We start from the raw sequence: 18,238 nt of genomic DNA on the forward strand, positions 1-18,238 counted from the left end.
TTCTCCTTTCTTTTCTCAGAAGTCACTTGCAGGCGTTGTTAATGAAGAAGGAAGGTGGTTTCCAGAATCCAGGAGTGACAGAGCCTGCTTACAGCTCAGGCAGAGGATCATGTCACCATCGAGTATCTAACCATGAAAATGGTTCAAGCCCCTGCTTCTGGCTCACCCCAAATGCAAAGGGATCTACTGCTTTCCTTAATCCCAAATTCTGTGGGCAACACTAAGCTCCCAGTCTGTTTGCTCACCAAGCAGGAGACGGTGAGTTGTAGTGGGCAGCGTGCAGGAACTTGAGCACACATGGGAACCCACAATATTGCTAAGAAATTTGAATATAAACAGAAATAATTTTATTTACTTGCTACAGACAGAGGCAAAAGGCTGCCGAAGTATGTAAGCGTGCTGTGAACATGTTCATTGATTTTGATGCTGAAAGAAAAATTACTGCATATTGCTTTGAAAAGTGTTATACAGCTCTGGTTTTTTCAAGATAACCAAGATGAAGTTCTGGTGTTGCTTTTTATTAAAAAAAAAACAAGCCACCTGTAATAATTAAAAAAATATTTTAACACAATGAGGAAGATGCACCACAATAGTTCAAAAGATATTTAAAGAATACGGCTTACACAGCCTAAAGAGGATGAATATTCATCTCCAGCAACTTTAAAAATTAGGAACTTTGAGTACATCTTTCAGAAATCTTATTGGAGAAAATAAACAAACACACATTAAAGGCTAATAACTTTCATTTAGATACCATTCTGCGGTTTGGGAAGCAAAGGAGTTTCACAACCTGCATAACAAAATTTGCTGGTGAATTACAGATTGCAATAAACATCCTGTTTTCAAACCACAGCACACTGGGAAAAACGTTGCTCATCATCTCCCACCGTGCATACAGATGAGAGCTGTGAAATTTGGTATCAGTATTTAGAATGAAAAAACCCAATTCTATCAATGCCTTTCAGCCGCTCATTGAAGACTCAGTTTAGGAGCCCTTTTCTACAGGTGAAATCTGCTCAGTCGTGTTTTGTTTTCTAATTGCAAACTCCACAATGCCTGAGCGTACATGCCAAGGCATGGATACAGATTTACAACTTGAATCAAGACACGGATGTGGCGCAGTGCGGTAGAAGCCTGAAGGAAACCCCGAAATCTACACCACTTCATTAACCTGCTGTCAAGACGCCTTGAGCTAAACCAAGTCTTCCACGTCTGATATTCCCTTCTGCAAACCAGGAGAAAAGCAATTTCATTGTGTTTAGCCTTTTCTGATGTGAGAGCTGATCTTTACAGCCCTTCTCCTCAGGGGATTAACACAGTTTAGAGACACATCAGACGCCAGCCCCCCGCCCCGTGCGCTGCGAGGGAGCGCTGATGGACAGGTAATACCTGCACGCGGTCAGAGCCTTCACCTGCCTGTGTGTGAGCACCCACAGGAGTCAAACAGCCACCCTTCCTCGTGGGTATTTTCCAGTGAAGGCATCACACCAGGTTTTCTTATGCAATACACAGAGATTTCTTATACATAATTACTTTCTGGATATATTCACCTACACGCTCATACTTTTTCTGAATAGCCTTGGAGTGCTTTCAGCTGGCAGAGTACGTTTACCCTGATCTTCTAGTAGGATCTCTCTTTTTTTTACAGCTCTTCTCCAAAGCTTTAAAGCATTTTACCCTTTTATCTCTTTTAAATGTTTTCCTCATATGTGTGTCTGTGTACTACTTTTGCTAATGTTAAGTACTGCTGTGATGTAGGTTCAAATCAGATCAAATGGAAAGCCCACTGAAGGATTAAACCAACAAAAACCCCCAAAACCCCAAATCAACAAACTAAAAAATGAACCAAAAACCCACACAGATCCACAAGGGCTGGGAAATCCCTTCTGAAATCCTAAGAAAGCTGAGTCATGACATCTTGAAGTACAGATCAAACAGCAGCCTTCAAAAAAATTCCAGGTAACAGAAATGATGAAATCAATAATCACAGCCAAGAGACTGAGCAGGTTTCTCCACATCACACAAAATATTTTTCAGCGTGTCACAAGAGCGACATGACAAACCTGCTGCCAGTGAAATAGTCTGTGATGGACTGAAGTGACTGATAACCTGAGAAAAACTTTCACAGCGCTGATAAAATGGACAATAAACTGAAAAATAAACCCTAAAAACTGCAAAACAATGCCCACAGGAAAATGCTAATGGTACAGAAATAAGGATAAACTAATTCATCATTTATTATAGTCACTGTGAAGATGCTGAAATGAGCTCAAGTCAGCTAAAATCTGAAAGGAATATGGCATTACATAAAAACAAATGAGAGAACACAAATCATCAGTGTATTCTCCCAACGTATCCACAGATCACACACATCTTGAATGCCATTACAACCAATTTCATTTTCCAAAGGAGATGTGAAGCAGTTATGGCAACACGGGACAGGATGAAGGATTAAAACAGGTATCAGTAGCTGAAACCTAAAACATTATGATCAGAATAATCAAATCAAGATGTTTGTCATTCAGAAACACTAAATCCCAGATGCTTCATCTCCAGCACAAGCTGAACTAAATACCAATACTAGTCCCCAAACAAACTATTATTTCCAGATACTTTTATGTTAAAAAATCATCTGCTTCAGAGCTCCATTAAGTGGGACAAAAATTAAGATTTATAGACACATACTTTGCAATTCCAGAATTTATACTACGGCATCACTTTTTTCATTTAAACTGGAAAACAAAGCCAATGAAATACTTACCTCTGGCTGAATTGCTTTAAATACAGGCACATCCATTAGTGTTATTTGACCCTGGAATAAAAATTTCAAAAAAATATAAGTTAAGATCAAAATTAACCTTTCATTCCATTTAGGTGCTGTCCTGCTTAAGAACTGCATTTGTCCTGTTTCCTTTTTTTTATTTGGCTTTCATTTTGTACCTAATTTCAGAGGTTGCAGCTTCTACCACAGGGCCATCCTGCAAAACCAAAGAGTCAAGTGCTCCCAGCTTTACATACACAAATAATAAATCATGAGAAATTATTCTCAGGAGCATAATCCTGCAGTTAGCTACACAGGCAAGTAAGAGCCTGAACTCAGAAACACGATCTAAGAGCCTCCCCAGGAAGACAAGGAACCGACTGCACTTGCTCCAGGGTAGCTTCTCTTCAAAATCTGGATGTTAGTCCAGCTACACAATTCTATTGAAACGTCCCTACAACTTTTCAATCAATACTTGAATCATATTCAAGTAACCAAGCAAAGCAATTGCTCAGTTGCTCAGCAAGTTAAAATTCAACACAGTCACCTCTCTTCCAGCAAGGCAATCAATAAGTGCATTTTCATTCTGGGATGTCTGTTCAGCTTTGAAAAGAGTAAAGTCAAAGACCAGGTTTTGCATTTTGAAATATATTCACAGAGTCTTATTTTATTAATCCTGCACAATTTAGGATTGTTGACAGCCTATGTATCCAAAAAAAAGACCATTTCTTTCGAAGGTAGCCCAGAGATACCAGTGCCATCCGAGTTAGACACCACAAATTTTCTTTTAATAATGAATCCAGGGACCTTGTTCTGTTCCCCCAGCTGTCAGCTGCACAGCTTTATTCCCATTTCCTTGAAAACAGCAGTGTCCCATATATACACTCCAAGGTACACACTGACAGGTTTGTGACTCGCACAAATTGTACCTGCCACTGGATGCCACTGTGGATGGTGGAACAGCTCCTCAGAGAAGCCAGCCTTGCAGGAGAATTTTAACTGGGATGCTCTGGTTGAAAGTCAGCAAATACAGAGATGTACCTGCTCTAATGAGGCAGGATGCGTTTTGCAAAGACAACCCAATCTATACTTGGTAGCACATCTTGACCTCTAAATGCATTTTGAGATGGGAATTCTGACAACCAGTGACAAGCATAAAAAAATTCGATCTCTCATTTGTCTGTAACCAGCTGGACACAATCATCTGGTACTTTGCATACGCACCAGAGAAGTAACAAGCCCTTTATGTGTTTCACTTTCACACACTCTCTGTCCCGGGCTCTGCTTTAGTCGGCTGCTCTTTCCCCCACACACCACCAAGTGGGGCTGGAATGTCGATGTGCTGGCAGGCAGGAAGCCTCTGCAGATGGATCTGGACAGGCTGGATCGATGGCCCGTGGCATGAGGTCCAACCAGGCCAAGTGCTGGGTCCTGCCCCCGGAACACAACAACCCCAGGAAGAGCTACAGCCTGTGGGGAGAGTGGCTGGAAAGACAGATAAGGGAAGGCTTAAACTCTTCCTTTTGATTTCCACTGTGAGAAACCCAGTCCTGGAACACCAGCCACAGAACTCCGTCTCCAGTCTCCCATTTGTGTGCTTAAGTCTATCAAGCTTCCTCAGAAATGTGTTCTTTTTGATTAATACGTGACTGACTGGGTGCATCATTATGCTCCCCAGTAAAGCAAATTAATAGGGAAATTGGTTGGGCTTGGGAAGGTGAAATGAAAAGAAAGGGCACTTCAATAAAATTCAAATAGAAGGTACATTAAGAGATCCTTACAAAAGACACAGGCATTTCAATAGTTATTGATGTTTCACTGCAAATCCTCCTCACTGAAACAAGATTATAATAACAGCACAATAAGAATGAGGCAGGAAACTGATTCTTTGTTCACACTGAAGAGGGAAGACTTAAAAAGAAACGTTGTCTTTCTTGCCAGCCCTCCAGAATCCATCCTCTTCATCAGCCTGAACTGCCTTAGCTGAATCTGACTTGCTTCAGTAGTGACTCCTAAACAAATTATTACTTTAAGACAGGATCAATACAAAATATTTATGAAACAAAAAGTATTATTAGAAATTCACAAAAGAATTCATATATCAAAATAAATGCATGTATTTTAAACGGGGATATTAAAAAGGACATTTTAACATTGAAAAAACACTCAAGTGTCAAGGTTCAGAATTAATGTTCATTACTAAAAATATTTGAAATTGCTATTAAGTATATTACAGTATTTTAGAAAGTCTGACAACTAAAAAACCTCGGGAAGTTTTAACAGAGAAACCTCTTTCTTCTAGTATCACGTTGATACTAGGCTGATGCAGTTTTTTTCCTTCATTGGTTGACACATTTGTGCTTTTATTAAAATCTTAAGTAACATTGTATCACATTAGCACTTGTTCAAGAAACATCCCTTCCTGCAGTTCCTTTCTTACAGAGCTTGACATTTCCATTGCAACTTCCAAGGGCTTAGCAAACTGCTCCTAATTCAAAGGAATCCAGGCACTGAGAGCTGAATATGGACGATTGCTAAAAAGCCACTTGAGTTTGTAGATATGACAGCGTAAGTCACGTCAGTCTAAAACTACATTTAACACAACAGACTTTGTGAAACATTAACGTGCTCAGATTTAAAAGTCTGCATTTGTAAGTCTAACAACTGAATTTTTATTCTTTTAAAACAGGCTCGCTCACTGCTAAGTAAGTAAATAAAGCAGACTTAAAGGCTGGCAGTCTAATTAACAGCACTTCAAAGTTTCAAAAAAAATCGATGAGTTTTATGTTATGTGCCACTGCTCAACTCTAACAGCAACAAAAAACTTCTGCGTTGACCATCTCCAGGGGAATTTAAACCCCAATAAACAAAGCCCCTAGTTTGGTTTCTGCAAGTGAGAGAGATACAATGCACTAACTTTTCTCACTCCAGCTCCTTAATCCAGCCAATACAAATTCTTGGAGAGCTTCCCTCTCCTCCCAAAATGTGGTTTAATGCTTTAATATTCAAACCAAAAATTATAAGTGTTCAAATCAACTTGTTACATGAAGCACGCCAACCATAACTTCTCTGGTTTTGGAGCTGCCAGCTGCACAGATTTTAAAAAAATAAAAATAATCACATGTGTAATACAAAACTGGGAACTTGTCCTTACTTATCATTTAAATAAGCATTCTGATTATGCAAAGATAGGGAAACTTGGTATTTTCTCTCTTTCCAGAAGTGATTATGTCTACCAAGTTCATTTATATAATAAAGTATTTCATCACTCACAGGGTGAGCCAAATGGAGGTTTTGTTTCTGTTTGCCCTAGATCCCAGATAACAGCTCCAGAACATGATTAGGAAAGGTATGATTTTAATATATCACAACAATATTTCCCAATTCTCAGCCACTTGAAGAGCTGTACAAGAGAAAACCGCCTTTCAAAAGCGGCGCACGATCATCTTCCAATCACCGCACTGGAATGGCAGCTGGAAGATCCTTCCCCACCCCTACACAGCCACAGGAGTTTTGCATGTGCAGAAGACCTTGCCTGGGGAGCCTCCAACAGCCAAGTTTAAAAGTATTTTAGCTCTCGTGGGTGTTGAGAAGTTGGACTCGTTAACAATTCAGTATTTCAAAATACTAAAATTATTACCATGCAGCTTCATATAAAGAGGCTTTACCCCTCTCTTGGGGAGGTCTGCCAGGTCAGAAATTTTACATTCAAACAAATTTTACATTTCTGTGTGCTGCTTCTTTGAGGACTATGGAGAAGCTTAATGAAATAAAAATTTTAAATATTTCCTGATTCTTTCTCTTTTCCATGAGGACACATGAATTACCCTCCTTCCATAAAAACTTGTAACATAAGAACTTCTGGTTCCAGTTAAGACCACTGCATTAAGCTCCTCTCCACATTCCTGTATGAAAGTTCTCACTGGACCTGGGCTAGATTCCCACCTTTCTAGTCCCTAGTCCTTCTCAAGCATGAACTCTTTCTATCAGCCACTTGCTGTTTGCACTTCAAGTTTTCCTGCCATGTACCTACCCTGAGGACAGGCCACTTCCCACACAGCTCCCTCCCAGACAGAAACCCTCAGTGTAAAAAGAAACTCAGTTTCTGTTTGAGATGAAAAAAGTCAAATGTCTGCATTCTGGTCATTGAAGACTACTGCCATCACCTGATTTTCCTTGAAGCCATGTTGGTTCAAGCAGCACTTTATAAATTGTTCCTTAATCTGAATTTCTAGAAGGAATTATATTTAAGCCTTCCAACTTGGCTTAGCGCTGTCTCTCTGGGCTGCCAGGATACTGAAAATATAGCTAAGCCTCTGTTAAGCACAGCATCAGTAGGAGAATAATTCTGCAGCCCAGAACAAACACCAGGGGATTCAAGTTCCTGTGTTGAAGCTCTGCTTGTTTTCTCACAAAGTCCACTCCAAAACTTTTATCATTAATAGTTCCTCCACACGCTATAATTGAGTTGCTTCTTCTTGCTCTTATTGGGAACATATTTACTCTAACATTCTTCTGAGAAGTAAAGCTAACAGGATGTAGATAACTTAATATTTCACTGTCATAAGAACATCTCTGAGAACTCCTCCTTGTTTCATCTAAACCGTTTATAAATAAACTCTATTTGCACATTGTTTCCAAAATAAGCAGGATTTCCTTCCAACAACCATTTGACAAAGCTTCATCGGAATTAAAAAGAAGGAAATACACATAGATCTTAGGATGAGCTTACTCCATAGCACTTCCAGAGACTAGGGCAAAGAATAAAGAATCCTTCTTAGATAACTAGGTGGCAAAAAAAGCAATGGATTCATACAGCTGCGCTTCCCTTAATTCTACCTCAAATATTTACACCACGGTGGCTAAGTTGAAGTATAAAATGGAGAAGTGAGTCAAAAAGTAATAAACGGTCTAATAATTAAACAGTAGCTGTCTAAGGAATAAGAATTTACTGTAAAGCAAAAAATAAATATTTCTTCAACTTGAGGTTGGCCGGCACCTTAATTTGGAGCTCATGTTCCCAAGCATTCTCCTTCTTTCCTTCAGCCTCACCAGCCTCCCCGCTCCACTGCCACTGCACCACCGACAGATCCCTCCCCCACAAATTGTGCCCTGTGTGCTCAAAACCACACTTCTCCCTTGGATGAAAAGGGGCAGCATTCACTGCGACCACGCCAACCCTGGACACACAACGGCCCCCCCAGCAGGGCCAGACACCACGGGGCAATCCTGGCACCAGCCTGGCTGTGGCTTCCAGCCCGGGAGTAAAGAACTGAGCAGTGACCAGCCTAAAAGCAGGTCTTTCAATCAGAGATGGTCTCCTTACTAGTTACATCCACAAAGCTGTCCATTGAACCCTTGAACGTGTCCTACTTCATACTCATTGAATGGGATTCTTCTTCCCCAAAATCTATGCAACACGCAGGTATTCAATACATCCCCTGGAAACTTTCTGGAAGCTGCAAGGTGATAAAGCAAACTAGAAATTTGCAACAGCAGCTGCAGGGCCTGAAGATCTCACCCGTTTCTGTGACTTGGCCCTTTCTAAAGCAGCCTTCAACCTTCGGAAGAATTAAAACCACCCAGTTGGTAACAAGGTTATAACTGACTATTATGCCTCTATTACAACAAGAATTTCCATTACTGTTCAAACTGGCCCCCTTGAAGGGCTGGCAGACTTTTGCTTATGAGACAAAGGACCATTACATGCAACAGGACTCCTCCTGTGTGCTCAGGACAGTGTTAGATGACTACCAAAGGGGAGAATATGGAAATGAAATCACCAAAAATATCTGCACTTGGGTTTCTCTTTGGCTTGGTAGCAGCTTCTTGAAAATACAGGATTACAAGTGATACCTTTTGTTGTCCAACTTGTCTCTTACCCACTAAACGACTAAACAGATGGAGTTGTGAAATAACAATGATGTCTCTGAGGCAGTGGGAACTGAAAATACATCTGTGTCTCTCATTGCTACTGAAATCACTAGCATGGATCTTATTTCCAGCATATCTCAAACTTCATTATCTTTGAGATGTGTGTTCTTCCTCCTCCGGCATAGCTGTACTTCTCCCATCTGTGCACGGTGACCCGTTCTGATCAGAACACACCAGATCACACGAGGTACAGGACGGGGCCTCACGATGTTTGTGGTGACTTCATCAGTTAACTCTCACCTTTGCACTACCTACGTACTGGAACTCTTTTCCACTGGAGCCAAGGTTTCCTAATCGTTATTGAGACAGTTGTCTAACTGCCTCTTGTGCGGCAACTCGCTTTTATTGCTCTTTTACTGGCTTTTTCACATTATCTTCCCTCTCAATCAATAAGGTACTTAGGCAGCCCACAAATTATTCCATCAGTTTACCACTTCAAAATCAATGATTTTTTTTTAACAGTATTCATTCAGCTGTCACAGAGACATGTCTGCAGCCTGCACTGTATCCATTTTGTAAGAGCTTTCTCATACTTTGAAAAAGCAACTGGCAGCATATCCATGTCCAGCCCAAGAGGTACTACCCACCACCAGGAAACCTCACACACTTTTGCATCCTCAAGAGCTTGGCCCTACTGCATCACTCTGGTGGTCTTCACATTAACACTGAAACCCAGATGAAGATTTTACACCTCTCTGTTATGGCAGGACTAAACCCAGGAAGAGTAAGGAAGTGGCCAAGAAAATAAAAACAAGCTTAAGGGTCAAAGGTACTTTTCCTCCAGGGTACCTAAGTTTTTGGCAAATTTACTTATTTCTACAACCTTTAGCAAGAATGATCAGAAAAAGACAGCACTCAAAGCAAGAAAGTGCTACTGGAAAAGGAGATATGTGTGCCTGGGGAAACAAACATTAACAAAGAAGTGCAGCTGTGTAAAGAAACATTAAAAAAGAAATTAATTATTTCCTTCCCAAAGGACTGAATACTGATGATTTTGCTCAATTGTTCAGAATTCTACACGCAAGATATTTCATATTGTTTTACAGTAAATTAAACCTGGTATGAAGAGCTAGATACTTTAAAAGGAAAAAGGTAAGAGCAAAGATGTTTCTTTTAGGGGACTGAAAAAACAGCAAAATGATGCTTAGTAGTAGAAACCGAAAATACAGGCACAGCCTCATAACCGTAATGCAAAAGGCTTAATTAAAAGATTCCTGGCGGTGAGTAGAATTCTACCCCACTTTAAGGAATAACATGAAAGCAGGAAAAACACTGGATTTGAATACAGATTTTCATCTAAGCAAGATTTATTTCCTAAGTAGGTAACATTTAGAACACAAGGAGTCAAAGGCGTCTGCGTATGAGAGAAGAAGGATCAGATGGTGGAGCAAAAGGATTACGACATGTGGTACAAGACAAGGCACCTCTGTACATTCTGCTGTCAAAGTGAGTGACAGCAGCTCCACAGAGACTGACTGATCTATTCTGCTGCCCAGCAGCACCCACCTCTGGTAAATAGTAGAGCCATTCAACAAACTCATTCTGGCCTGAATACATAATTCCACTCGACTTCATGTCCCTAGCCCCACATTCCCCAAGTACTTAGATTTACTCTATGTACAGGAATCATAAGATAAAACTGGAAGGATAGCCAGCCCCAAAAAACATCTTCCCATGGAAAGTAGGTGATTCACTGCCCAGCTGCTCGTGACAACAGTGCAAGGAAGAGGCCCAAATCACATGACTTGAGCCTCAGTCAGGAATAAATCCCATAATTAATTATGATCCCTAGCAAAGAAGAATTTAATGTGTAAGTACCACTTCATAATCCAGCTGCTTTAAATTTCCAGTGTTCTCATTAAAATCAATTTAGCCATTAATAATTAACTGAAATAGTTATTAATGATTACAACCAGAACAAACTAAATGGGAATACTTTGTGACATGTATTACTCCATATCAACAATCTCCCCCGGACAACTCCTCATGAATCTCATCATTTGAATTAGAAATGCAGTAAGAGCTTAGCAATCTTTCTAGTAACATACTCGAATCACTTAGAGGGACCATCTGTTATCCTCACCTCTACTGGGAGTAAAAACAACACGAAACAATCACCCAGTGTTTTGGTTAAACATCTCATTATTCTGCGCACCAAAAAGACGAAAACTAGAAAAGCTTCCTAGAGCAAGAAATAACAGAGTTAAGAACCAAAATGCCTCCAAAAAACCACAAGTACAGATCAAGTATAGTCTTGCAACTAAAATAGGCATGTCATAACTAAGCTGCATCGCGTAGACTAAAGAATCTTTGGTCTATGCTACATAGAAGAGTAGGAAAAATACCTGGACAGCAGAGCTCCAAAAGATCCCTTAAGTTCAAACAGAATAGAGACAATGAAGAACTAAAGAACAGGATTGTTTTTAAAACCCATGGATGACAGAAGTTAGGCAAAAGAAGTACAGAAATGGAGAAGCAGAGGAAAAGGAGATTCACACACAAAGTAATTAGAATCCCTGGACTTGCTTACCGCATATTCCTCTGGTGTAACCTTTAGAACATCAAATACCACTGCATCAAAGCTCTTCTTCAGTTCAGCTGAACCCTTGTCGCTCAAGGACTCGGAGCTGCTACTCTTCTGCAGAAACAAACAAAAACACTGAGGCTATTTTGGACCTGTCCTCTGCTTTTTGTCTTCTCTTTTTCACACTCCCAAAAGCAAAATTTCTGTCCAAACGTCATCGTTAACAGACTTTTTCTATCGGGTAAATTATCAATTCAAAGTCAGTCACAGAACACACTTTCTCCTGACACGGACTGCAAAAAATCAGACCCTCAAAGTGACTTCTGGATTTCCATGGACTTCCTTCTAGCTGAAGGAGGGCAGGGTTAGATGGGATATTGGGAAGGACTTCTTCCCTGTGAGGGTGGTGAGGCCCTGGCACAGGGTGCCCAGAGCAGCTGTGGCTGCCCCTGGATCCCTGCAAGTGTTCAAGGCCAGGTTGGACAGAGCTTGGAGCAGCCTGGGATGGTAGAAGGTGTCCCAGCCCATGGCAGGGGTGTTGGAACAAGATGAGCTTTAACATCCCTTCCAATCCAAGTAATCCCATGATTTCAAACAAGTTCCTCAAAACACAACAGTTATATTTCAGTGCATAATTAAATTCCATTTTTGTTGACAGGAAAGGTAATAACAACAACTGTATCAGCAACAATAATACAGTCACACTGAATTTCAAACAGAAAAAATATCACTGTGGCAAGGAAAAAGACAAGGTCTGCCCCAAAGGAATAGTTATCAGTTCTCTTCCTCTTTCTCTTAAAAACATGAAAGCTTACAAAAATTACACTGAGCCACACATGTTCCTGTTGAAGACGTTTAGCATAAGGAATTTTAGTGTTGTTTTTAAATTACAGTAATCCACATTTGCAAAAAACCCCAGGCCCTAGGATATTCTTCTATTAAAATTTATCTACAAAAAGATTTTGCTTCCCTGCAAAATACAAATGTGGTTCAAAAAATTAACACTTTATATTGATTTCATATGTTTCATATACGGTTTTCACATTAAAGCAATACATTTGTGTTATGAGCAATCACTTCCTCTAGCACAGAGAGGCAGACCTAGATTCTATTCATTCATTCCTGAAGGAATGGCCTGAAGCTGGGTCAGGGGAGGTTTGGGTTGGGTATCAGGGAAAGGTTCTTCCCCCAGAGGGTGGTTGGGCACTGCCCAGGCTCCCCAGGGAATGGTCCCAGCCCCGAGGCCGCCAGAGCTCCAGGAGGGTTTGGCCAACGCTCCCAGGGATGCACAGGGTGGGGTTGCTGGGGTGGCCAGTGGGCCAACACTGTCAAGGCCCTTTCTGACACTGTCATTTTCCTGCTAATGATGTTCAAAGTTTTCAAGACTGTGGGCATGGGTCCTTGAGAATTCAGCCAGTTGAAATAAACTCTTGTCCATTTTCAAGCACTTTTGTTATAAGGACACATTATAAAGAAAATGTTTATTTAATAATGGATGCCCACTTTTAATTAGATTCTGACAGTAGAATCTCTCTAGAGATCTGCCTTTGAAAACACCAGCAAAAACTCCAAACCAGACAGGCATCTTCAGTAACCAATATGCTTACAGAAACATTTCAGTTACAAGTCCTTTTTCGTACTTCTTAGTCAAGATAGAAAAAAAAAATACCACTTGCTTAAATTTATGTAATTTTGCCAAAATATATTTTACTCAATTTTATCAGACATCATATAAACATTCAAGACTATTTTGCTGAGTAAAAAAGTTGCTTTCCTCCAAGAAAATTTTTCAGATGCATGCCAAAAAATAGTCAATGATACATGAAACAATTATAAGGGGAGTACAAGAATCTATATAAAAACAAACAAAGGTCTTGGAGACTGATGCCAGCTTTCTTGACAATATTTGTGAAATTGTGCTGGAGATACTTGGTTCCTTTTGGTAACACAAGACTCCAATTTTCCTTTCACCTTGTTTGTGGAACTCCCCATTTCCATATGCAAGTGCATGCCACACACAGCTGCTAACAAAACTCATCTGTAAATATGCAAATAAACGAAACATCCTTGGTACAGTCCAGAGATTCGAGGAAGGAAGCAACTACCTGTGACAAAGGGAACAACTTTGTTCCACTGCTACTGTGTCAGATTGCTCCTCAGTACACACACACACATACAAGTACCTGTCAAAGAAAAGAACATTTCCCACTGCCCCTGCCAACCCAGCTTCATGTGCTAAGAGCATCTATTCTTGTTAAAACTTGAAAAGAAATGCTTCCTTGTCTAGATGCGGTGGAAGAGAACATGGAAAAAAGCAGCTTTGGCTATGGCAAGACTGTAAAGGCAAGCTCATGCTCTATTGTGGTATGCCATGTTCAGGACTTTACATTTTAGTCACACTAAGAGGGGTGTATGAAACCAAGGCACAGAACAAGAATCTGTTGGACAAGACCTGTTAAAAGAAAAACTACATTTTAGTGCACTTAAGGTAAAAACTGAGCACTCAGTTACCCAGTGAGGTTTTCAATCCTTACCTCTGAAGCAGTAGCTGCAATATTAACACTGCTGGACTGTCCGTTCATTAGGTCCATACTGCCCACACCATTAATCTTCGGCCCTACATTTACAGCAGCAGCATCATCTCCAAGGCAACCGAATAACCATTCCTACAAGGAGCAAAAAGGTATCAGAAACCACTTTCTTCAGGGCATTTAATCAAGATTCAGAGCCTAAAATCCTCAACAAAAATAAAGGACTTCCAAAATGGCTACACCATTCTGAGGTCCAGATTTCAGATTCTAACACGTAGTTTAGAATTACCTACTTAAAACCAACACACACAACTGAAGGTTCCATTAAAATTCAACAGTTACTGGCAGTACTGACTTACCACATTCTTTTCCCCTACTATTTTCTCTATACCAGGAATCAATATGTAAACAAAGTGAGGTCTGCAACATCAGCTCACAGATGATGTTTTTCCTTTTATTACCAACTTTTAAAAGTATATTCCAGATGTTAACTCTACTAGATAACTTTAACAAGGTATTATCCAATCAATTCCTATCTTACATGACTCTTCACCAGCTTCAAGTGAAAATTATCACATTGAAAGCAATTAAAAGTACAAGTGGAATTTATACTTTTCTCCACAAATGACCCAAATTATTGCTTAGTTAAAAAAAACCCAAACAAACAGAAAAACACACAAAGGAAAATTCCACACACTAACTTCTCATGCATCCTTGCAAGAATACTATGACTTTTCATTCTGCAGAGAAAAGGCTGCAAAGAAATGGAAACCTTTGGCATCCACTATAAAAACAGTAAGACTACCCAACCCCAAAGTGCTACAGAGTATAAAAACTGGTTGGTGCTTAAATTAATGAGCTGTTAGTGCCCTCTAGTGTGAAAACTATTATCAATCAGCTTCCATGTATCTATGTCTATAGCAGGTGTGATTGCTTCCAAAGTTGCTGCTGTTTATTAAATTCACTTTTGGTTTGTAGTTTAACTCAGAGCTATTGCATGGTCTGAAAATAAATGGAGAAGGGAAGTGACAGGTAACTGGGTAATTCCACATGACAAAATGGTATTACAGCAGCTCATACTTAAGGCCTCTAAGGAATGAAATAAAATAATCCAAAAAGCTGTATCTCCAAGGGATCTAAACCAAGCATGTCAGACAGACAAGCCCAGAAGGCAAGAAACTGCAACATTTAAATACGAAAATATCCTCAAATGCTAACGTGTCACCATAGGAATGCAATACAGAAAGGAAGGCAGTGCAAGAGAGCAATGTGGTAAATGTCAGTCAAACACTACAGCTTCCAGGTATTTTTGAGTATTACCCGTCCCATCTGAGCTGTACTTCTGCAATTCAGGACAGCCATCCACATTCTACCCTTTGTGGGCTTAGAAAGACTGACAGAACTGTCTCAGTCACAGGACAGAGGATGTTACATTTCACTTTAATGCTACATTCCCAGCCCACGTGCTTTCATTAAGACTGATTCCTCCACTAAAAAGGCACTCAACTGCACTTAAGCTTTAGCTGGTATTACACTAACACATCACACAAAGAGAAAAAACCCTCATCTTTGGCCTCTGAGTGTCACTGCTGTCCTGTCCTTTCCCGCCTCAATTACCCTTCAGATTGTCTTGGGGAATATTGGCAAATGCCCAGCTCCCCAGTGCCTCTCTCCTACAGCTTTTTCGTTTACTTAAGAGAAAAGCACAGAAATAAAACTCTAACTGATGCATTAAAAGTTTCATTTTTGTAGTGACAGTAGAGGCCACAGGTATCACATCTTCAAAACCAGTTTCAGGCACCCCACATGCTCAAAGTGCTACATTTATCCCAAAGTAATCTCTTCTGCTAAAAAAGCCCTACCCTTTAAAATTTTGGGAGTTTTTTTAACCACTGTGTTTTTAAGGAAAGCAGTTGTATGATACAGTTATGGGCCAGACTGCACAATTTCCTCAAACTATCTTAAGCTAAATGTTATATATTTGACCCTTGGCTCACATAGGCTTCAATTGTTCCCCTTCCCCTTATTAACGGGAGGCAAAAAAGCAAAGAATTAGGGAAGCCCTTCTGTGCAAGGAAAAACAAAAAACTGAGCTCTGGGGGCTTTGTTTGTGGAGGTATTTGGATGGTGCTAATTAAAAGAAACTCCACATATCATAGAAGCCTATGGAGTTGGCAGATCAGCCTCACATCAACAAGAGTACACTAATTCCTCTATCAGCAAGTGTTAAAGCCCAGTTTCCTCAATTATTAGTCTCACCTAACCCACAGCTATCCACAAGAACTTCCTCCCTGTATTTCCTGACAGACTTTCCACCTCAGAGGAGCTGAGGAAGGTTCAGCAGTGCTGCATGCTCATCCAGGTCTTCCTCTTCTACCTGGTTACTGTGATGGGAATTGAGAGAACTCTGTCTCTTAGTGAGGTGTGGGGCCACCATGCTGAGAAGTGACTTCTATGAGGCACGCCAACATTGGATTTTTAAAATTGTTTTTAAAAGCAAGCAGAAAATCCCTTAGGGAAAAAAACCCCTCCATGCAAAGGAAACAGAGTTCACAAAATGTAACATCTGCCATCAAGCTGTATCCTAACAAAGCTGTCCACACAATGATACCTTTGTGCCCATTGCTGCATTACAAGAGTATGTCTGAATATATTTATACTTTTTCACATTTTGTGAGGATACAGTAAGGAGCTGAATTAGTACTGAACTGCTATAAATATATATTTATCAACCTTAACGTTCCAGAACTGGCAACCTTTACAATGCTCTCACGTCTAGCAGCTTTCAAAAGTACATCACCACTCCCATAATAAGAAAAAGTCACAGCAACAGTTTTGGTCAGTGTGGCACTTAAGACAAATATTGAAAAAATCCTCACACTGGAATAACTAAATCATTTGCTTCCTATACCATCCTTCTGCTCAAGAGCAAAATGATCTGTGAACAGCAATATCAGAAAGTGACCAAGAGCAGAGAAGTTCAGAGCAGCACAGCTGGGTCTGTGGAACGACTGTCACCACTCTGCAATAGTGAGTCACAGTTTTCACTGTGTACCTTGTATATCCAATTACCAAAACTGAATTACACTGAGTAATTTGAACTTCCAGTCTGTTTCTCCTCTCCAATTTAATAAATGCCTTTGTGCTCAGAAATGCATTACACATGGAATTGAGAGTGTTTTATACGATGCACAAAATACCTAAGCATTTAATGCCAGCCTGAAGCCTCAACACACTGTGTGGTATCTTCCTACCTCTTCATGTTACACACACTGTACAGTAGAAAGCAAACTAAAAAGACTGATACAAATATTCATCACACCCAAACAATGAAAATATCTAGACTATTGTTGTGGTTTAGCCCCAGCCAGCAGCTCAGCCCCATGCAGCTACTCGCTCACTCCCCCACAGTGGACGGGGGAGAGAATCAGCAGGATAAAAGTGAAAAATCTCGTGGGACGAGATGGAGACAGCTCAGTAGGGAAAGCAAAAGCTGTGTGCTCGAGCAAAGCAAGGAATTCATTCACTGCTTCCCATGGACAGGCAGGTGTTCAGCCATCCCTAGGAAAGCAGGGCTCCATCCTGTGTAACAGTGACTCGGAAAGCCAAAAGCCACTCCAAATGCCACCCCTCCCACCTTCTTCCTCCAGATTTATATTATTACATATATGGCCTAGAATAAGCCTGCTGGGGTCAGCTGTCCCAGCTATACCCCCTCCCAATCTGCAGTGCACCCCAGCCTACGTGCTGGCAGGGTGAGGAGCAGAAAAGGCCTTGACTCTGTGTCAGCCCTGCTCAGCAGTAACAAAAATATTCCTGTGGTATCAACACTGTTCTCAGCACAAATCCAAAACACAGCCCCACACTAAATACTGTGGAGAAAATGAACTTTATCCCAGCCAAAGCCAGCATAACTAAGCAGCGTCTGGTGCCTTCAGTGAGTTTTTCTGCAAATTCAGCCAAGGCTGTGCTGATGATCCTAGACCCCCCCCCCCCCAAAGGGAAGGCAGCTCGGTGAGGACGAGCAAGGGCAGCAGCAGGGTGTGCCCAAGCACAGCTGCTGCAGAGCTGACCTGATCTCAGCACAAAGGGGACCAGAGAGTGCCCTTTGTTTTAGATAAACAGCTCTGTCAGTGGAGTAGATCAACTGACCGCATCCCAGCTGAGTGAATCAACTGGTGTTGTGAATGCTTCTGCCCGAGTTCATTGTTAGACGCGACAGTCTCCCCAGTTAGCTACAGCAGCACGGGGGAGCAGAGACGTGGCTCTACAAAACCACCCAAACAAGGAATTTCAGAGAGCTTGAGCTGGCTTCAACCCACGTGTTCCTGCCTGGTGACTGGGGACACCAGCATCGTGACAGCGAGCACACTCCAGAGACCAGCAATGAGGATCTCGCTGCTATTGTGTTTCAACTCTACACTGCAATTGCTGTCGTTTGCTGAGTTGAACTTGCATTTGTATTGCGATTTCAGTGTATTTTGTACC

General features: G+C 40.9%; 1 protein-coding gene across 8 annotated transcripts in view; it reads right to left on the reverse strand.

Annotated features, from left to right (window-relative positions):
- Nucleotides 1-18,238, reverse strand: part of RALGPS2 (Ral GEF with PH domain and SH3 binding motif 2) — a 115,633-nt gene that overhangs the window by 78,668 nt on the left and 18,727 nt on the right. For 5 of the 8 annotated variants that reach the window (XM_032117341.1, XM_032117342.1, XM_032117343.1 and 2 more), the window contains 3 exons: nt 13,754-13,885; nt 11,226-11,354; nt 2,762-2,812 (listed from right to left, as the gene is read on the reverse strand). In XM_032117341.1, the coding sequence (XP_031973232.1) occupies nt 2,762-2,812; nt 11,226-11,354; nt 13,754-13,810 (237 nt within the window). In that variant the 5' untranslated portion in view covers nt 13,811-13,885. Of the gene's footprint in view, nt 1-2,761; nt 2,813-2,940; nt 3,122-11,225; nt 11,355-13,753; nt 13,886-18,238 lie in introns of those variants that run through there. The other 3 variants (XM_032117340.1, XM_032117338.1, XM_032117344.1) reach the window with 2 other exon arrangements.

The sequence above is a fragment of the Corvus moneduloides genome, chromosome 9, assembly GCF_009650955.1.
Source record: "Corvus moneduloides isolate bCorMon1 chromosome 9, bCorMon1.pri, whole genome shotgun sequence".
NCBI classification, from domain to species: domain Eukaryota; kingdom Metazoa; phylum Chordata; class Aves; order Passeriformes; family Corvidae; genus Corvus; species Corvus moneduloides.